Source organism: Suricata suricatta, chromosome 3 (genome assembly GCF_006229205.1).
Source record: "Suricata suricatta isolate VVHF042 chromosome 3, meerkat_22Aug2017_6uvM2_HiC, whole genome shotgun sequence".
NCBI lineage: Eukaryota > Metazoa > Chordata > Mammalia > Carnivora > Herpestidae > Suricata > Suricata suricatta.
The window spans coordinates 36,320,073-36,342,093 of record NC_043702.1 but is presented as its reverse complement, the minus strand read 5'-3'; the positions used below and the strand labels follow the sequence as shown (position 1 = coordinate 36,342,093).

The 22,021-nt window shown below is 39.7% G+C and overlaps 2 protein-coding genes across 3 annotated transcripts in view; one reads left to right on the top strand and one right to left on the bottom strand.

The window, feature by feature from the left end:
• Window positions 1-1,280: 1,280 nt before the first annotated feature.
• On the bottom strand, window positions 1,281-11,895 carry HSPD1 (heat shock protein family D (Hsp60) member 1). 2 transcript variants are annotated; one of them, XM_029934152.1, is made up of 12 exons: window positions 11,798-11,895; window positions 10,455-10,630; window positions 9,166-9,418; window positions 7,932-8,014; window positions 7,289-7,384; window positions 7,039-7,132; window positions 6,384-6,552; window positions 4,273-4,372; window positions 3,261-3,506; window positions 2,443-2,617; window positions 2,010-2,188; window positions 1,281-1,907 (listed from the first exon to the last, which is right to left on the bottom strand). In XM_029934152.1, exons 2-12 carry the CDS (start codon window positions 10,626-10,628, stop codon window positions 1,755-1,757), a joined length of 1,722 nt encoding a protein of 573 aa, XP_029790012.1. In that variant the 5' UTR covers window positions 10,629-10,630; window positions 11,798-11,895; the 3' UTR covers window positions 1,281-1,754. The 2 variants fall into 2 exon arrangements, with proteins under 2 accessions (XP_029790012.1, XP_029790011.1); XM_029934151.1 differs by lacking the exon at window positions 11,798-11,895 and adding an exon at window positions 11,579-11,686.
• Window positions 11,896-12,154: 259 nt separating this feature from the next.
• The window catches only part of LOC115287575 (MOB-like protein phocein), a 42,747-nt gene continuing 32,880 nt past the window's right edge, over window positions 12,155-22,021 (top strand). Inside the window, exons 1-2 of the mRNA XM_029934154.1 lie at window positions 12,155-12,237; window positions 12,842-13,006. Coding sequence (XP_029790014.1) covers window positions 12,235-12,237; window positions 12,842-13,006 — 168 coding nt within the window. The 5' untranslated portion in view covers window positions 12,155-12,234. The remainder of the gene's footprint in view (window positions 12,238-12,841; window positions 13,007-22,021) is intronic.

Below are 22,021 nucleotides of genomic sequence, written 5' to 3'. Positions count from 1 at the left end.
AGTTTTGTTCATTTAAAATGCCTTTTATCTAGTCCCCTTTAACCTATGGTCATTCTTTATCTAAACCAAGGAAAACACAGGTATTTCTAGGCAGATTTCAATTGAACATTGCCTCAATGCCTCGCTTATACCAGTCTAAGCAGCAGCCCCCAAACCAAACTGAGCAGCAGGAAGATCCTTCCCTCTAGAGCAGATTTACATTCTGTAGCCAAGACAGACTAGGTCCTTGGCACAGGTGAAGGCAAGATCTTAGATGTTGTTACACAAGATCTTGTGCCTTCAACTCATGAAGTAGTAAATCTAGAAAGCAAAGAAATGTCTTACAAATCAATCTGCCCCCAATAACACTCAGGTATTATTTTAAAAATAGGCCACATTTCTGGGTGCCTGAGTGGTTCAGTAGGTCAAGTGTCTGACTTCAGCTCAGGTCCTCATCTCACAATTAGATGGTGGTTTTAAGCCCCCACATTGGGTTTTGCATGGACAGTGCAGAGCCTGCTTTGGATTCTGCCTCCCTCTCTCTCCACCTGTCGTCTGCTCACGCACTCTGAAAAATATACATTAAAAAAAAAAGCCACATTTTTATACTGTTTTCTCTAATAAAGATCAAGTACATTGAGCAAAAAATCTGCTTTAAGTTCTTATGAAATAAAAGTGAAGACACTAGGCTGAGCCCATCAAGCAAGGATGCCCTTCCTCACTGTGCAGTATGCCTGAATGGCATACTTCCCTTTCCACTGAAGCACTCTTGTACAGACCCTGCCCTCCTCACTTGTGGGTACGTAACGGGAATCCATCTCTTACTATGCTAAGGCTTTGAAGCAGTAACTATAACCTCCATAAGAAACGACAAATTGGCCCTTTACAACCAGATCTCAACACCTAAAATAGTTTCCACAGGAAATCAGTTGTCACCTTTAACAGTTTCCATTACCATTGGGCTGGCTCAGTCGGTTAAGTGTCCAACTCTGGCTCAGGTCATGACCTCACCACTTGTGGGTTCAAGCCTTGAGTAGGGCCGTGGACTGACAGCTCAGAGCCTGAAGCCTACTTCAGATTCTGTCTCCCTCTCTCTGCACCTCCCCTACTTATACTCTTTCAAAAATAAAAATATTAAAATAAAACTCCATTACCCATGTAGTACTGTAAGTGTAGCAAAGAGAAACAAAATAATACTACAGGCAGAATGCTTTATGCACTTGTACCAAACCCTACCTCTACCCCTCTTTGTCTATTGGCTTTCATTTATCTTCTAGGTCATGGAAAGGCTAATACCACAATTAACTTTAAACAAATTTTTATTACACAAAGGTTGTCACATAATTGGATATTTCTCTACTTTGTACACAATTATTCTTACTCTCCACAGAAAGGCTGCTTCTTAACTTTTCATCTGGTGATGGCAAGCACTAAAATCCTGATTTTAACAGAATAGTAGTAAAAATGCCTCGGTGATTTAAGTTGAAAGCAGTACATTGGTACATGGCTCTTGCATTCAGTTATCAGGAATGTACAAATGTCTTTTTATTCAAAAATACAAAATAAATTATCTGTAGGCATGGACAATGACAGCAGTAAACCATTATATGTTGTCAACTGAAACCAGTAACTGATGGTTATAGTGATTTTCTTAAACATCAGCCAGCCTTTTCTTCAGTCATTTCCTTCAACTGACTTCTCTGAAGTTATTGAGGCGCATTGCCTTGAGCTTCCTCTCACAGTTCATTAACAATGGTAAAGCACTATTCTAGGAATTAGAACATGCCACCTCCCATACCACCTCCCATTCCGCCCATTCCACCCATTCCAGGGTCCTTCTCTTCCTTAGGAATTTCGGTGACTACAACTTCTGCTGTAGTTAACAGAGAGGCCACGCCAGCAGCATCCAATAAAGCAGTTCTTACAACCTAAGAAAAAGGTTTGATAAAATATTACTTTTCCCTTAAAAATGAACAAGACTTAAACAGAGGATTCTTGAAAGAATTTTTAGAAAATGGTCAACCATTTACCTTAGTTGGATCAATGATACCCTTTTCTACCATATTCACAAAATCTCCAAGCATAGCATCATAGCCGACTTCTGAGGAACTCTGCATAATTTTCTCAACTATCAATGATCCTTCAACACCTGCATTCTTAGCAATGGTCATTGCAGGGATTTTGAGTGTTCTCTTAATGATTTCTATACCTAAAGAAAACAAATTTTAGCAAATTTGGTTTCATTCTTTTGTAAAAATTAAAATACAATTCTATTTGTGAGAGTAATGATACAGGAAAACCCCAATTGGGAAATTCCACAGGTCAAATAATTCCTCCCAGAAAGATGTGATTCCATCTTTCATCTATATCCTCTGTTTATCAGTGCTATTTAACAGGCAGCAACAATATTACAGCAGACTAAAAATCGAGCTGCAAATGAACATTTGTAGGGCAGTTTTTTACCAATTTTTTGATCTTCATTAGCTGGAGTTATTGAATCCAAGGCTGGAATGCACCGAAGTAGGGCACAACCTCCTCCCAGAACAATGCCTTCTTCAACAGCAGCTCGAGTAGCATTGAGGGCATCTGTAACTCTGTCTTTCTTTTCATTCACTTCAACATCACTTGTGCCACCAACCTAAAAATTAAAAGAATTCCAATTAGTACGGGCTTCTCCCATTCAAGATGCTGGCTGGCAAGAGTCATTAAGAAGCACTGGGTTTACTTTATTAAGTTTGTTTATTTTTGAGAGAGAGACAGAGGGGAAGTGGGAGAGGGGCAGAATAAGAGGGGGAAGAGAGAATCCCAAGCAGGCTCTGCACTGTCAGCATGGAATACAATGTGGGGCTTGAACTCACACACTATGAAATCATGACCTGAGCTGAAACCCAGAGTCAGACACTTAACTGACTGAGCCACCCAGCTGCCCTGCACTGGGTTCAATTAAAAAACACCAAAATAAGACCATGTAAAAAAGGTTGCCTATTTGTTAAAAGTGACTGCATGACTAAATAGCTAACAGGGTGAGTACAGTGTCCTATATCAGCCCAATGCCAGACTGATCATTAACAAAACATCTTTTTCCACAGCAACTCCCCCAGTTCAAGTCTGGTTTTAAGGAAAGAATATTCCAACAAAGAAATTTTGTACAATACATATCTCCATGACAAAGTTATTTCCCAAAAACATTCTAGTTACATAGCCCTTTGGGGAATACCACAGAAACCAAATCATTCTTGGGCTCAGAACCCAAGAAGCTCATTTACAACAAGGAATCTTACCTTTAGCACAGCTACTCCATCTGAGAGTTTTGCCAGACGTTCATTCAGCTTTTCCTTTTCATATTCACTAGTTGTGATATCTAATTGCTCAATGATTTCTTGGATTCGTTTTTCAATTTGAGCCTTGTCACCTTTTCCTTTTAAGAGCATGGCATCATCTTTGGTCACAATGACCTCTCCAACTTTTCCTAAGTCATGAGGCTGAACATCTTCAAGATTTAGAGTCAACCCTTCTTCTCCAAACACCTACAAAAACATTTAAAATTAAACCACTTGCAGCTTAGTTTTTCATTATACCAAATTTATCGATAATACATCACATGGGTGTTTTGATGAGAAAAGCATCTTATAATACTGTATTTCTTTGAAATGTTGAGATTTTAAGATTATGGCTCGTCCAGAGAATATCTGATCAAGTTTTTCCACTGCATTTCCAACTTCTCAGTCAATTAACAACATTAGCTTTTTGAAAACAACTCATCCAACGTCATATTTTTGGTGAAATCGGGACTCGATCTAAGGCCTAAACTCTTTAAGTCCCATGTCATTTATACAATTTTTTTTTTAATTAAAAAAATTTTTAATGTCTATTTTTGACAGATAGAGAGAAAGCACGCCAGCAGGGGAGAGGCAGAGAGAGGAAAGAGAGACACAGAATCTGAAGCAGACACCAGGCTCTAAGCTGTCAGCACAGAGCCCTATGTGAGGCTAAACTCACAAGCTGGGAGACTGTGACCTGAGCTAAAGTCGGACACTTAAAATCGCCTGAGCCACCCAGCCAATTTTCTTAAAACGAAATTAGTCAAATAATCCCATTTTGGGGCTAGACTCATGGCAAGTTAGAGAAGGGACCTTAGCACTATTTAATCCAACCTACACCTCGCAAACATCCAAAAAAACCACGTTAAGTGAATAGTTCAGACGATGGTGGAAAATAGAAAATTTATCTATAAACTTTAGCCCTAGAAGTATAAAACACTCAGTAAACCAACATCACATTTATTGTACTTACTGCACCACCAGTAGCAATAGCCATATCTTTAAGCTGGTTCTTTCTATTGTCACCAAAACCTGGAGCTTTGACGGCAACAACCTGAAGACCAACTTTGAGCCTGGTAAGAACAGTTATTAATAAAAATCAGATTTAAATCTAATAAAAGTTCTTAAGTTCTAAGTTGATTACTTTGGAAACACACTTTTATTTATTTTTGAGAGAGAGCACACAAGCAGGGGAGGGGCAGAGAATCTGAAGCAGGCTCCAGGCTCCCAGCTGTTGGCACAGAGCATGACATAGGGCTCAAACCCACAGTGAGATCCTGACCTGAACCGAAGTCAAACACTTAATAGATGGAGCCACCTAGGCATCCCTGGAAACCACACGTTTTAGAATTATTTGCTTTCTTACAAATTTTGATCAAATTAAGACAGGAAAGGGCAACGTTCCATTCATCTGTATTGATCCAATTACCTTCTTAATAAATTGCTGACCTTACTCTCTGGTTAAATAGAACTCAGGAACAAAAATATTACTGTAAGCAAAAATCCTTTAGGTTTAACATAGTCACAACTATTTTATACACTGCGAAAGTCAGAATAAACTTTAACCTTAAAATATTTAAATATTAAATTTGGGAATCTAATAAGTATTTACTCCTATCCTAATTTAGGAGATCAAGTTACTATTTAAGTGACATTTGAGCAAGCAGGGTTCTTAATCCAGTTCCTTCATAAATGTGAATCTTACTGATAATAGCATTAAGCTCACCTGCAATTTTACCAAATAATGAATACCTAGAATATATAATCAAATAAATGTCCACCTGAGACCATACAGACCAAACAGAAGTAGATGAACATTAAAACAGAGGTGGTCTATTTTTTTTGAAGACCAAAATAAAAATCAGAGGGTAAACTCTCATAATATACCAAGAAAATCAGATCTCCAACTTTATAGCTATCAGTAAAATGGCTGTGAAACTCTGTAGGTCTACTGTTTTTTTATTATGGTTTCAAATCCCACTATCTCATAAGACTTTTCATAATCCAAAAAGCAAATCCAAGCTAACGAACATTCCAGGATAAGTAAACTCACTCAGAGCGTTTGGTTCAAGCTATATAACTGTCCTACATACCTGCTGTTTCATTTGTGCATTTCCATTATAATAAAATTGGAAGTTATTACTTCTAATATACCTCCATTCTAGGATTAGGAATATATATTTTAATGATATCCAAAGGAGCTCCTGGCTGGCTCAGTTGGAAGAGCATGTGACTCTTGGGTCTCGGGGCTATGAATTCGAACCCTACACTGGCTGTAGAGACTTTTTTTTTATTTTAATGTTTTATTTATTTTTGAGACAGAGAGAGACAGAGCATGAGCGAGCGGGGAGGGGAAGAGAGAGAGGGAGTTACAGAATCTGAAGCAGGCCCCAGGCTGAGCTAGCTGTCAGCACAGAGCCCAACGTGGGGCTCAAACCCACAAACGTGAAATCATGACCTGAGCTGAAGTCAGAGGCTTAACTGACTGAGCCACCCAGGTGCCCCTAGAGACTATTTTTTTTAATGCCCTAAGATTCTGTTTATAGCATTAAATACCTGCCTTAAAATCAAAAGTAATACATTATAGATCAAAAACATTTATCTTAACCTCAATTTAGATTGAGTGCCAATTTCTCTATTTCAGACTATTTGTTAATTTTTTAACAGAATATGTAAAATACTAATGGCTAAATACATTTTGATCTAATGTTTAAAAAATGATAGTTTACTTCTCATTCAAAATTATAATTGTGAAAGCATTTTTCCAGAAAAAAAAATTAGTCATTTCTTCAAAACAACTGTAAATATTCATAAGAGACACCTTACAAAATTAGGCTATCTGACAACAAAGTTGCACAAAATACTATGGACTTTCACACAGAACCCATTCAAAAACAAAGGATCATTATAACTGGACCCAGAGCTCAGGAAGCACACCCATATTACACATAATCCTAAATACAAACACAAGCGGCTCCATGTGTTTGGGCCCCATGTGGGGGCACATAATGGAGATTTCAAATATCAACACAAAAAACTGCCTCTCCTCTGCAAATGGAAACCACAAATACCACTGCCTATTACCTATTCAAAACGAGTGTACTCAGAGCTTCTCCATCAACATCTTCAGCAATTATGACCAAGGGCTTACGGTGAGCATTGGCAATTTCAAGAGCAGGTACAATGGACTGGACGCTAGAAATTTTCTTTTCACTCAACAGAACATAGGCATCTTGGAATTCACATTTCTGCCCTGCAAAAACAAAGAGAATTTTAAATCAACATTAAAACGTTAACAGTATTTTGAAATAACTGCCATTTCTTTAAATGAAAAAGCTATAATCCAGTTCTAGTACATTTCAAGTGACTGCAGAGTTCATGTTTTTCTGCTTTTATTTCTCATTTACAGTAACTTAAGGAATATGAAAATTTATTTTCTTAGAAGTATGGCCTAATGTTTACAGTCTGACACATGGCAAGCTCTGTTTTTTTTTTAGTTTCATTTACTGTCTTGCTCTTTTTATGTGTGTTTATTGTTGAGAGACAGTGAGAGGCAGAGTGTGAGGCGGGGGATGGGCAGAGAAAGAGGGAGAGAGAATCAGAAGCAGGCTCCAGGTTCTGAGCTAGCTGTCAGCACAGAGCCCGATGCAGGGCTTAAACTCATGAACCGTGCAATCAAGACCTGAACTGATGTGGGACGCTTAACGGACTGAGCCACCCAGGTTCCCCCTGCTCTTACCTTTTGATGTATTAATAAAATATGGAGAAATATAACCTCGGTCAAATTTCATGCCTTCAATAATTTCTAATTCATCATTTAGTGTTTTTCCATCCTATAACAAATCAAACAATTAACTGTATGAATTTCATTAAAGAAACACAAAAAACTTTATATCCAATATATGAAACACAGCTTAAATTTTTGTATTTGGAAAACTGTTTGGATCACCAGGCAACTCATACCAAGCTATCATTAAAAACACACTTGCCTTTACTGTGATGACACCTTTTCTTCCAACCTTTTTCATTGCATCAGAAATGATGTTGCCAATTTCTTTGTCTCCATTTGCAGAAATGGTAGCAACCTAAAAAAATCAAGTTATTCTTCCAAGTTAAAAACTTAAGGCCAATGTCCTCATTGAACTCCTCTACCTTTTCCTAGTAGCTTCCAAATTGATACATTCACAGATTGGGGGGCGGGGGGGGCAGTATGGACAAGGAGATAAGTGTAATAGTTTTAATCAAGTGTTGGTTCTATTTTCAATTTAACATTTGACTGCACTGTTTTTAAAAGATGAAATAAACACAACTACTCTTAAAAAAAAAAAGACTTCTCACCTCTCCCTCAAAAAAAAGTGGTATTATTCTAACATGACAAAAATGATGTACCTTTTGACAAATGACTGAAGAACATTTTTCATACAAACAAAATGAGTTTTACTCAGAGCCATATAGAGAACTAAAGTGACAGCCACTAAAACTCCAGTTATGGTCACTGCGTTATTTTCAAATGTTTTTCGGCAGTAAGAAAAATGCTTTCATTATTAGTGACTGTTTGGTATTGTTATTCTAACGATGATATGTGATTATGGAATAAAATCACATTTGTCATAAAATATGACAACTCCTTACCTGAGCAATTTCTTCAGGCGTTGTCACGGGTTTAGACTGCTTCTTAAGTTCAGCAATTACAGCGTCAACAGCTAACATCACACCTGTTTCAAGAATAAATGCCATTACAATGCTTATTCACCCATGGTTCCTGGTCAAGTAAAAATCCCAATTCATATTAACTCCTTCAATGTGGCAATACTCCTGTGCCAGCACTTTTCCTACTCACATGCAGTTGGATGGCACACACTCACACACAACTTTGATAAACGAAGAACCAGAGGCCAAAATTATTTTGAAAACTGGACTAAGGAAAAAAATTATGGTGGACAATTTCAAGAATCTCACCATTCAACTCACTCTGTGTAAGTGATTCCCAATCCAATCATGTTGCATGTCTCCACCCAATATCTCTCTCAATTGAAATAAGGGGCTATATGCCTACAGGTTTGTTTGTTGAGAGAAAGCGTGTCCGCACACACGTGGGTGAGAAGCAGAGATAGAGGGAGAGAGGGAATCCCTCAAACGCTGAAATAGAGTGGATGCTGATACCTCAGTGTGCTGGGGTGACAATTCTGTCAAAATTGTTACTGGCATCCCACTTTAATCAAGTCTTTTGACAATTTGGACAATAACACACCCTATAGATAAGTAGTAATTACATTTTCAAGACAGAAAAATCACGTTTTAGCACACAGCTAATTAACAGCAGTGACATGCCTTAAGTCTGTATCACCATGAAGCTCATGCTAAGGAGCAGATCTTTAAGTCGTGGCCCAGTTCCCTAAAGCAAGCAATAATGAACAAAATGAAGACCAATAGTGTATTATGTGCTGTTAAGGGACAAAAACGAAATCCTGCTTTTATGTATACACACACTAAATTTGACATGCTGGAGGAATGACATAGTTTGTTTAGCCCTACTTTGTAAAATTTCAAAACCGTGTAATCTCTCCCTGCTCTAATCTCCACCAAGTTTACTATTGTCGAAGTACACAGAACATGCCAGATCTTCCACTAATCTGTTCCTTTGCCGGGAGTGGGAGGATCCTCGAGGCCCAGGGAAGGCAAGGATAACAAAGAATGTCTCAGTCCTATTTCCCTCCTGGACCCCTAGCATAGTACGCATCACATAAGCCAGGCATCCAACTGCTACTGGCTGAAGGAAAACTACTCCGTGTTTAAGATTTTTTTTTTAAGAGAAAGGAGAAATAAGAATCAACTTTCTGTGGTGACAATGAAGAGACATTCCTACCTCTCCTGATTTCCACTGGATTAGCACCTTTGCTAATCTTCTCGAAGCCTTCCTTGGCGATAGAGCGTGCCAGGACAGTAGCAGTAGTGGTGCCATCACCAGCCTCTTCATTTGTGTTATTGGCAACGTCTTGAACAAGTTTAGCGCCAATATTTTTATATTTATCTTTTAAGTCAATTGACTTTGCAACGGTCACACCATCTTTTGTTACTTTGGGACTGCCCCAACTCTGTTCAATAATCACTGTTCTTCCCTATAATTGCAGAGAAAAAAAGTGACAGAATCACATATTCTAAGTACTATTTGGCTTAAAACAGGAAGAGTTAACAGGGCTATTACTTGAAAGCTTCAACACAAATTGTCATTTTTAAATCAGATCTGCATGTATCTCAAAGGCAGGTTCATAGGATTCTTAGCTTACAGACAAAAGGACCTCTCTGTTGCCAAGTGCATAACTTTGGATGATATTTTATGGAAGATAAAAATCCTAGAGAAGGTAAGATGTCATCTCATAAAAAAACAGTAACACAAGATAACCAAATAGACTTGGTAGATAATGAAATGTCAAAATACTCTTCACATAATTTACAGTTTTGTCCATTGCCTGCTGTCTTTGAAAATACTGTGAAAACTTATCAGTTTACTCTTCCAAGGCCGGTTCAATGTTACTTCTCAAACATGGTGCAAACAGTACTGGCAGCTTCTGGATTTGAATCAAAGCTGCTACTTGTGAGGCATGCAAATGCTGCATTTTATAAACTATATATCAATACTTAGATATTGGAACTGTTAACCTGAAATCAAGCATCACCACAGTTGTGCATCATCTTCAAAGGCCTCAAGGTATTTTTTACTCCTCACCAACCTCTTCAAGTTAAAGACAACTTAACATTTTAAGTGGGCTTTGGAACAGAACCAACAGCAGAAAAACACTAGGTAAAACTAGTACCTACAAGCACATACTTACTGGGAAAAAATCCAAAACTTAAGTAGACAAGTGAGATTAATTCTACCTTCCATTTGAATCCACCTTGAGGTGTGAGTTACCACTGGATTACATCACACATTATATGAAATAAACTTCCGCGAATTTGGAAAAAAAAACCAACTTAAGTTTTAAGACCGTTACATCAAGTAAAAAAAAAAAAAAGATATTAGTGATTTGGAACTCTCACATGTAAATTGGGGTTTCTCAACAATGGAGACTGAAAATATTTACTATTTGACATCATTAAAATATTCCTTAATTCAGAACACTAAAAATTATAAGACAATAAAAATACGGATACCTTTGGCCCCATAGTAACAGCTACAGCATCGGCTAAAAGGTCTACACCTTGAAGCATTAAGGCTCGGGCATCTGCACCAAATTTTACATCTTTGGCATAAGCCCGAGTGAGATGAGGAGCCAGCGCCCTGGACACTGGCCTAATTTGGCGAAGGACTGCGGGTAATCGAAGCATTTCTGTTGGGGGGAAGACAATCAGGTTATGAGTAAATTTATACCAGCACAACCCGTCGTGCATTACAGTACAGCACAAACATGACACCTGTACACCACAACAAAACAAAAAACGTTAGATGTAAGCTGTATTAACCCCTTCGAGCCACTACACGCGGCCCACGGTAATATAAACTAACACAAGCTTGAAGAGGCCGCCCCCACGCCTAACCTATAGAACTAGCACAAAGTTCATTCATGTCCTTCCTCACGGCCACCTACCCCAGCCGCTAAAAACGAGTTAATCTTTCACCGCTAAAATAACCTCTAGAGCAAATCCACCCCAAAAGTGCTCCCAAAAAAGCAAAACTGCGGGGAAAGGGTAAATTATAATCCAAAATGACCAAGGGAAAAAAAATACTCCGGAAGGTGCAAAAAAAAATATCGTTTAGTAAGAGTCTTCATGTATCTACTGAAGGCTACTGTATCAAGTGAGCCCCGCACGGCCGCGAGGCTTGCGGCTGGGGGCCGCGGCCCGGCCCACCGCGCCCGACCCCACGTGTCTTTCTATTAGGACGCCCTCAGCAAGGTCAAGGGTGGAGATGCCGTAACCCTGCTGCCCAAGGGGCCCAGACCGGTTCCCACGCGGCTGCGACCACCCTCCCGGACGACCTGCAGCCCACCAGGACAGTGCTGCAATGAGAGCTCACGTGAACATACTCCCCGGATTGCACACAAACTACCGGGCAAGCCCTCCCTCCTGCGCCCTGCCCGAGCCAGCAATCCACGCCGCACGTGATGGACACCAACATGGACCCGCAAGGCCTGGCCCAGCGGGCCCGGGCCTGCGGCGCCATAGGAAAACCCTGGCTCTCCCCTGCCGCCTCAATCAGGTAGGACCGCAGCGGATGGGGGAAAGGCCCCTCCCAGGTCCCAAGAGTCTGGGGGAGGCGGCGCGGGGCGGCCGTATACCTGCGGGGCAGCGGCAGGGCGTGCGGGCGATGAGACAGGCCGTCGGAGGCAAGTGAGGGACAGAGTGCACGGCGCACACAGCAAAGAGCCCGTGTCCCCTCCCTCCGCCGCTTCCCCCCGCCCCGCGGCACCGCGTGCGCGGGCGGCTCCCACCCCTTCTCCCCCCGACCAGGGCCCCGCAATCTGCAGTCGCCGCGCGCCAGCTCCGCCCTTCCCTACCCGCGCAGGGCCAGGCCAGCGGGCTCAGCCCTCCCAACCCGGCTTAGGCTAGTTCCGGGGCTGTATTCGGTTCGAGAACTTTCCGGGAAGCACTGCGCTCTCCGTGGGTCAAGGTTCAGAGCGCGTCATTTCCGGGAGAGAGGCGAAGAGCTAGTACTTTCACCCCAGCAGGCGGCCTAGAAAAGCCTAGAAAGAGCTCCTCTTTTCTTCCGCCTCCCGGTCTTCGCGTCAGTGGCCGGCGCACAGCCCTCAGAACGAATCGCGCGGCTCGCTGGTGCGGCCGCCCTCCTTTGGGGGGAGGAGCGGGGGGCGGGAGCGAGCGCGCCTGCGCGTTGGGTGGCCTTTCCCCACGTTCACGTGGCTCGGGGGTCGGACTGCGGGTCTCCTTGCAGCGGCGGCAGCTCCAGGGCAGAGTAGGAACTGCGGCGGTCGGAGTGATGGTGAGTCTCGCGTGGATTGGAGGACGGGAGCCCCTCTCTGCCTAAAGCGCCCGGGTACCCGGATACTTCTTTTTACTCCTACCGGGAGGGGCAGGGGTCACTCAGAGACCCGCGCCCGCAGTAACCGTAGAGAGGCAAGGCCCACTGACCCTTTTCTTTGCGAACCGCCCTGCACGCCTGTGCCCCGCATGCTTGTGGGCCTGGCGCGGGAACCCTGACGCACGCGCAGCGGCAGACCCACTTCTGCGAGGTCTTTGTGGGTGTGTAATAGTATAGAAAAGCGTGGCTCTGGGCAAAGGGGTTGACTTAAGATTTGCTGAAATTTTCCAGAACAATGGAGGTAGGAAAATATTTGACCTTGAAACAAACTAAGGTTATTCTTAAAACTCGTCTTCTTGCTGATCGGAGGAGCACTAACGCCCCCATAACACACGGAATGGGAAATTAAACTCGGAATGTAAAGCAAAACATTCAAATGGTTTTCTTTAACGAATAATCGGAATTTTGGCGTTAATTTTGAAAGTCACATGTGCTTTTTGATGTGCAACGCTTAGAACATGATTACATACTGCATTTACTAAATTTAACACTTCTTGTCTTACAGGCAGGACAAGCGTTTAGAAAGTTTCTTCCCCTCTTTGACCGAGTTTTAGTTGAAAGGAGTGCAGCCGAAACTGTAACCAAAGGAGGCATTATGCTTCCAGAAAAATCTCAAGGAAAAGTTTTGCAAGCAACTGTAGTAGCTGTTGGATCAGGCTCTAAAGGAAAGGTAAACGGGGCTAAAGTGCAACTAGTTTTATGTGGAGGAGACAAAAATTCTTGGTGGTTATTAAAAGTCTCTTAAATAGCTTTGTGTTACCTTCAAGATCATTCCTTAATCAGTCACGTGTAATATGCCTCTTTTATGAAAATGATTGTAAAATAAGTTTGCTTATTTTGTAGAATGGAGAGCTCCAGAGTATTAAAATTAGTAGCCATTTGGTAGCTGAATATGACCAGTGTTTTCTTTAAAATCTAAATTTTTGATTAAAACAATTCTTCAAGATGATCTGTGGGTGCTTTGCCTATTTGAGAGGAAATTTAAATCTTGTTCTAACCTCTAACCCTGTTACTGCCATAATCTTTTTAGCCGTTTTTGGCCTTAGTTGGCATACTTTAAAGAAGAACAGGTTGGACCTAGCTTTAATAGGCATTCTCCAATGACTGGTTAGACTTCAGACCTCAAAGTCAGCCAGAATACACCATAAATGCTCTTGGGGTCAAATACATTAATTGCATTGTTCCAGTTGCCTCTAAGAAAGTTCTAGGAATGAGCTATCCCAGAGTCAGGAAGAGAAAGGCTGCTAGGAGTGGGCACTGTGCTGCAGTCTCTTCTTAAATTTGTACTTTAATGAAAAGGAATTTGAGCCATGAAAAAAGAAGTATATGTTCCAAATTCTGGAAACACCTTGAATTTCTGTTTGGAAGACGTTAAAGATAACATCTGTATATCTGGTTTTAAAACTGATTTATTTCATATAGTCTAGAAGTTAATGTTAATATTTAACAATTAAAAAGTTAAAGTTAGCTTTCCAGTATAACTCCTTGAACTTTACACTGAAGTCAGGTTTTAGTTTAAGCTCTGTGTATGCATTATTTCAGAATGCAATTCTACAGTGTATTTTCGAGTGAACTAAGATTGTAGTGTAAATCATACTGCTTGGCCACTAAGTCCTTTTTTAATAGTTGACTTGAATGAGCACATTTGATTAATAAAAGTTAGGTGTAAGTTTTTGGTGATCTAGATGTCTTTACCAATAAATATCTTTATTTTCTTAAGGGTGGAGAGATTCAACCAGTCAGTGTGAAAGTTGGAGATAAAGTTCTTCTCCCAGAATATGGAGGCACCAAAGTAGTTCTAGATGACAAGGTATATAAATTTGGTATTTCCTATAAGTTAAGTATTTGTTAATTAACTTTCTTAACTAATGGTTTTCTTTATTTGCAGGATTATTTCTTATTTAGAGATGGTGACATTCTCGGAAAATATGTAGACTGAAATAAATCATTATTGAAATGGCATGAAATGAAGCTGCCCATTCCAGTGAAGTTGTGAAATCTCTCATCATGTAAATAATTTTCATGTCTCTCTTTTATAATAAACTAATGGTATCCAAACTAATATATCGTGTCTCTAAAATTTAGTTATAGTGTACTGATAGAAATATTACAAAATAAAAATGCATAAATGAGTGGTTAATCTTTATTTGGTGATTTAAGATGGTTTTAGGGTTCTCCAGTATATGTTGGTTTTCTTTTTTTTTTTTTCAAGTAACCAGAGAATTCTGGGAAGTAGGCTTTCCATTTTTCACAATGAATGTAGCTTTATTACAGAAATTGTGCTGATGACAGGGGTGCCTGGGTGGCTCATTTGGTTAAGCTCAGGTCATCTCCTCATTCTTGAGTTCAAGCCCTGCAGCTAGCTTTTTGCTGTCAGAGCCCAATTTGGATCCTCTGTCCCCTTCTCTCAGTCCCTCCCCTGCTCTCACTCTTTCAAAAATAAACCTTCAAAAGAAAAAGGAGATTATGCTGATACAAAACCATGGACTTACACTTACATTTTATTTATTTTTTTAATGTTTTATTTATTTTTGATACAGAGACCGAGCATGAGAGGGGGAGGGCCAGAGAGAGAGAAGGAGACACAGAACAGGAAGCAGGCTCTAGGCTCTGAGCTAGTTGTCAGCACAGAGCCTGACACGGGGCTCGAACCCACAAACGTGAGATCTGACCTGAGCCGAAGTCGGAGGCTTAACCGACTGAGCCACCCAGGCGCCCCATTACACTTATATTTTAAATGGTGCAATATTCAGGGACACCTGGGTGGCTTGGTCTAAGCGTCTGACCTCAGCTCAGGTCATGATCTAATGGTTCCTGAGTTCAAGCTCCATGTCAGGCTCTATACAGACAACTCAGAGCCTGGAGCCTGCTTCACATTCTGTCTTTTTCTGCTCCTTCCCCCACCCCCTCGTCTCTCCCTTTCTTTTAAAAAGAAATGAACATTAAAAAAATTTTTAAGATACCACTATTCTAATTTCATGTATAACAAGCTTTTATTGAATATACTTTTTTATGTATGAAATCTAGTATTTAAATGTCTTATTTCTGAAGTATTGCAAAAAACTTAGTGGACATTTCCAGTTTTTAAAACTTTATACTATTTCATTATTTACTTTGCAAACAATTCCTGGCAAGGTTTAATACTGCCATTGGTTGAGTGCCTTTTATGTGCCAGGTGCTGTGTGATGGGGATTATAGCCAAGGCCTCGAGCTTTTTCTGGGTACTGGCTACTGTTGTGGGTACTTGGTGTGTATCAATTGGCTTAATCTTTGAACAATGCTGTGAGCTAGGACTATCATTCTCCATCTTGAAAATGAGGAAGGTAAGGCACGCACTCCACAGTTAAGTGATAACCAAGCACACCCCATAGGAAGTGGCAAAGCCAGGATTTGAACATAGTCCATCTCCAGATGCTGCTAGCCAGAACTTCATCTGTGGCTGTTTTGTCAGATAACTCTAAGCACTTGATATACATTATTTAAGTCTGGTTGATAACCACTGTGGTATCAAAGATGGGTGGTACCTGAGTGCTAATTTTATCTGGTATATAATTTATTGAATTTGACAAATAGGAAATAGAGCTGGATAACGGCTTGATTTAGTTAACAGCTAGGGGCAGTTAAGATTTGAACACAAACAGTCCTACACGGACTTGATGACCAACTCCTAAACTTTACCTCTCAGACCATCTATTCTTGATGGTCAAATTTATTTTCCAGTTTTAGTTACCTACAAATGAGTCTATAATCCTGGCTTTTAAAATTAGGCCCTGTATTTGTCTTGTGGAATTGAAAGCTAACTGAAATTGTAAATGGCATGGAATAATAGTCTCAAGTTTTGGTCATATCCTCATCAGAAAAGTATGTGCATATTTATATTAATGTATGTTAGTGTCACTGGTATACTAAGGCTTAATTTTTGTTATACTCCAGTAAAAGAGTTATGATTAAAAGCTCTATGAGGTCATCAGTTTCCTACGGTGCCCTAGGCACAGCTAGATAGTGTGCTTTGTTAAAACCTTGGGGAGCATGGATGTCCCGTTTTACCAATAACAAAATTTGACGCAGAGGAGATGAGGAAACATGTTCAAGGCTTTCTAGCTAGTAATTTGTAGTTAGGAATCCAGCCCTGAGGCCATGACTTTCCCATTTCCCAATTGTTCTTCGAATACCCAAGCAAATGAGTTTTGAGATTGAAGGTGGTAGTTTCCATACCTTGGTTCATTCTTAGAATTACCTGGTGTATTTAAAATTCCAGGGCTCCATTTACAATCTAATTTAGAAGGATGGGGGGATTTTTTTTTTTTTGTATCCTGGAAATACTCCCATAATGCTTCTCTAGCAGAATTGCTAAAAAAAAAAAAAAAAAGTAATTTTAGATTGTGACATAACTGAGAATAGGGAAAAGGATTTTGGCGTGAGAAATTAGGGCCAAATAATGGTGTGGAGGGTATGGAACCACATGTTTCATAATATGCTGTCATTTACCCTTTGGTCAACAGAAAAATAATGAAAGGATTAAAATAGGTAAAATTCCAACTGGAATTTTTGTTATAATACTATTTTTGAGCATTTGCCAGGTACTATTCTAGACATTGAACATAATCTTGTTTAACTGCGTGTAATCCTAGCAGCCCCGTGAGGCAGATACTCCTTTCCTCATAGGTGAAAGAATAACTTGCTCAGGTGACACAAATTTTAAGTCATAGCCTGGGATTGACTCAGGTTTGTTTGACTTAAAAGCATGGCTTAAACTATTCACATGAAGAATTTGGGAAATTGATAATAAAATTCCCAAGGAATTATAGTGTTATATGAGCATTATCATGAAGATTTTTCCCCCTCTTATTATTCCATAAAATGTATGTTTTACAAAACTTTTTATTTGAAAAGTTGGGATTTTAAGATTTCATTTGTATTTTATTGTTATATTTATGTAAGAACACAACATGAAATTTATCTTAACAAATTTTTAAGTTTACAATACAGTATTTTTAATTATAGGCACAGGATTGTACAGCACATCTCTAGAACTTTTTCATCTTGCGTATTTGGAACATTATGTCTTGATGAGCAGTTCCCTGTTTCCCTCCTCTCCCTAGCCTTTGGCAACCACCAATTCTACTACTCTACCACTTAGATAACTCCTAAGTGGCATCATGTAGTATTTGTCCTGTTTTCCTGGTTTTTTTTTTTTTGAATATTTATTTTAGAGAGAGAGAGAGACAGAGACAGAGCACAAGTTGGGGAGGGGCACAGAGAGAGGGAGATAAAGAATGTGAAGCAGGCTTCAGGCTCTGAGCTAGCTATCAGCACAGAGCTCGACACGGGGCTTGAACCCACAGACTGTGAGATCATTACCTGAGTCCAAGTCGGATGCTTATCTACTGAGCTACCCAGGCGCCCCAGGGCTATTTAGCTTATAATGCCCTCAAAGTTTCGTCATGTCACATATTGCAGTATTTCCTGGTTTAAAGCTGAATAATAAATATCCTATTGTGTCTATACACCATATTTTCTTTATCCATTTTTCTGGTAGATGAACATTTAGGTTGTTTCCACATCTTAGCTCTTCTGAATAATGCTGCCATTATGGAAGTGCTACATCTCTTAAAGATTCTGATTTCAGTTCTTTAGGACAAATATACAGAAGTGGAATTGCTAGATAGAACTATGGTATTTGTTTTTAAAGACTTTATTTTTGTAGGTAATCTCTATACCCAACACAGGGCTCCAACTCAAAACCCCAAGATCAAGAATCACATGTTCCACTGACTAAGCCGGCAAGGTACCCCTCTAGTTTTTTTTAAGTTTATTTACTTTGAAGGTTGGGGGTACCAGCAGGGGAAAGGCAGAGAGAGAGAAAGAGAGAGAGAGAATCACAAGCAAGCTCCATGCTGTCAGCACAGAGGCCCACGTGGGGCTTGATCTCACAAACCATGAGATCATAATCTGAGCTGAAATCAAGAGTTGGATGCTTAGCCAACTGAGGCACCCAGGCACCCAGCTCTCTATTTTTAATCTTTTTTTAAAGTTTATTTATTTTGAGAGAGAATTCCAAGCAGGTTCCACACTGTCTGTGCAGAGCCCAGTGCAGGGGCTATAACTCAGAAACTGTGAGAACATGACCTGAGCCCAAATCAACAGTTGGCTGTTTAACAGACTGAGCCAGGCATCCCTCTATTTTTAATTTTTTGGGGAACCTCTATGCTGTTTTCCATAGTGGCTGCACTATTTTGCATTACTACCAACCAACATGGATCATAAGATTTTATATATTAGAGGTACTAACTTGTAATATTTATCTTAATTTGATGTGCAAATTTTATAGCTAGTCAAATCTCATTCTTGTAGTTTTTTTCTTTTGAACATTTAATCCATAATTTATTTACTGTATGGTCTATGTTTCTGACTTTTATTTTTTAAGTAACGATTGGCTTGTCTCTGCTTTATTATTTGTTTTTACCCACCACCACTACCCCACCTTGAAGTCTGAGGTACCACCTTTGTTGTAATTAAGTCTTCCAAGTCTATTCCTGGGTTTTATAGGATTGTTCCATTGATTTCTCTATTCTACCACATCATACTCAATATAAATATAAACTTTTTTATTTAAGTTTGATATTTGATAAGGCAAGTCCTCTCTGTGCTCTTTCAACAATGCACTTAACCTCGTTATGAACATTTTTAACCTTGATAAGGACTGCCAGATTGCTTTCCAGAGTGATACCAAATCATGCCTCTTCCAGCTAGTCAGTTGCTGTTTTCACTGCATCCACATCAAAATGGAGTGTTGAACTTTTGATTTTAAACATTTTTTTAAATGTTTATTTTTCAGAGAGAGCGTGGGGGAGGTACAGAGAGAGAGGGAGACACAGAATTGGAAGCAGGCTCCAGGCTCTGAGCTGTCAGCATAGCCTGACGTAGGATTTGAACTCGTGAGATCATGACCTGAGATGAAGTTGGATGCTTAACCAACTGAGCCACCCAAGGGCCCCATTTTTTTTTTTAATTTTTAAAAAGTATTTTGATTTATGTGAAGAGTGTTTACATGGTTTCTTTTGCCATTAAGCAACCTTGAAGAGAAAGCCCAAATTTAAGCTCTGATCCCGTGTTGTTTACATACAATTAAATGACATGTGACAAATCACATAGTTCCTGTTAGTTTAAGAATGAACTATAGGGGGGCACCTGGGTGGTTTAGTTGGCTGAGCCTCTGACTTCAGCTCAGGTCATGATCTCATGGTTCATGAGATCAAGCCCTGCATCAGGCTCTGTGCTGACGGCTCAAAGCCTGGAGCCTACGATTCTGTGTCTCCCTGTCTCTCTGCCCCTTCTCCACTCCTACTCTGTGTCTCATGCTCTCAAAAATAAACAAACATTAAAAAACTTAAAGAAAAAAGAATTCACTGTAAAAGGAGGGCACCAGACGTCCCTTAACAGTCAGGCCTGTTATTTTTTTTCTTAAACTTTGGTTTTATTTAAAAATATGTAACATTCTTATAGTTAAAAATTCAAAGGACATACACTAAAAAGATACACAGTGAAAAATATCCTTCCCTTCCCTGTCCCCCAGCCACACAGTTCCATCCTTAGAGGCAACTAGTGTTACGATTTATATTTTCAGGGATATTTTATGTATATATTTTGTGGGTGGGTATATGCATGCAAGGACATACATACATATTATGTATGTGAAATTTTTTTTTTCAAAAAATAAAATTTCATACATACCATTTGGCACCTTTTTTGTATTAAATTAGAATTAATAAAGTACATAAAGAGCTTTTTTTAGTTCTCATTATAGCCATATTATGTTCTGTTATATGGATGAACCGTAATTTAAGCATTCTCCACTGATGGATATTTATTTATTTATTTAATTTATAAATGTTTATTTATTTTTTTAATGTTTTATTTTATTTATGTTTGATACAGAGAGAGACAGAGCATGAGAGGGGGAGGGGCAGAGAGAGAAGGAGACACAGAACTGGAAGCAGGCTCCAGGCTCTGAGCTAGCCAGCAGCACAGAGCCTGACGCGGGGCTCGAACCCACGAACGTGAGATCTGACCTGAGCCGAAGTCGGAGGCTTAACCGACTGAGCCACCCAGGCGCCCCTAAATGTTTATTTTTGAGAGAGAAGGGACAAAAATCCCAAGCTCCACACTGTCAGTGCAGAGCCTGACACAGGTTCAAACCCGCGAATTAAGAGATCATGACCTGAGCTGAAATCAAGAGTCAGACGCTTAACTGACTGAACCACCCATGTGCCTCTACACTGATGGATATTTAAATTCTAGTCTTAGGCCATTAGAAACACTTCTGCATTGAATAAAATGTTGCATATATTATTTCTCACATGTGAACAAGTATATCTGTAAAACAAATTCCTAGATAGGTAATTGCTCTGTCAAAGGGCATGTGGATTTTGATCAAATATGTATATACACAACGCATATCTCCAAGTTGCCCTTTATAGAAGTTCTATCAATTAACAGCCTAACAACAATGTATGAGACTGATTTCTTCCCACTCTCAATAATACAGGATGTTATAAAGGTTTTATTTTGCCATTCTTAAGATTTTGCTTTTAGCATTATGAATGAGGGTGAGCATCTTGTGTTTGACAGCCATCTTTATTTCCTTTACCATTAACTGACAGTACCTACTGATTGTCAGTATCTTCTGCCCATCTTTCTAATGGATGACTGGCCTTTTATAAGATGTGTGATATGTTTATTTACTAGGGAAATTGGTTCTTTATCATTTTGGCTTTAATTTTGTTATTGTTTTTTGAACTTGCAGGAGGCCATTTTGGGATAGCTGGATTAATGGCTTCTGGGTAATTATGTCAAACTGAAAACTCTTCTCCAATACTTACATGTTCTTCCATTGGTGCTTTTACAATTTTTTTAAATTTCAATGTTAGCTTAATCTGGAAATTCTCCTGTTACAAAACACAATTTACAGATTAAGCCTCGTTCTTTAAGACATGTTAAAATTTATCCCAAGTGTTGCAAAATGGTCTTTCTGTATTATTTAGCCTAGAGACTTGGCAAATGCATCATTGGGTTCTTACTTATCTCACTTGAGTGTCAGTTCAAAAAGGCCATTTCCTTTTAAGTTGTTTGTTGTTGTTGTTGTTTTTCCGAATAAGTGCCAGGCACAATTAGAGATACAGGAATGAATAAAGTTGGGAAGGGAGAAATAAACAACAAAATTAATAGCATAATTTCATTTTATTTTTTAATTTTTCTTTTCTTAAGTTTATTTTGAGAGAGAGCACCTGTGCAGGCACACACACGCGGGGAAGGGGCAGAGAGAGAGAGAGAGAGAGAGAGAATCCCAAGAAGGCTCCATGCTGTCAGTGCAGAGCTCCATGTAGGGTTCAAACCCGTGAGATCATGACCTTAGCTGAAAACAAAAAGTCAGTGCCTGAGCCACCCAGGCATTCTTATTTATTTTTTTTTGAAGTAAACTCAGGATGCTTGGGTGGCTCAATCAGTTAAGCAGTTAAGCGTCTGACTTCAGCTCAGGTTATTATCTCATGGTTCGTAGGTTGGAGCCCCACATCGGACTCTGTGCTGACAGCTTGGAGCCTGGAGCCTGCTTGGGATACTGTCTCCTTCTCTCTCTCTGCCCCTTTCCTGCTCACTCTCTCTCAAAAGTAAATAAACATTAAAA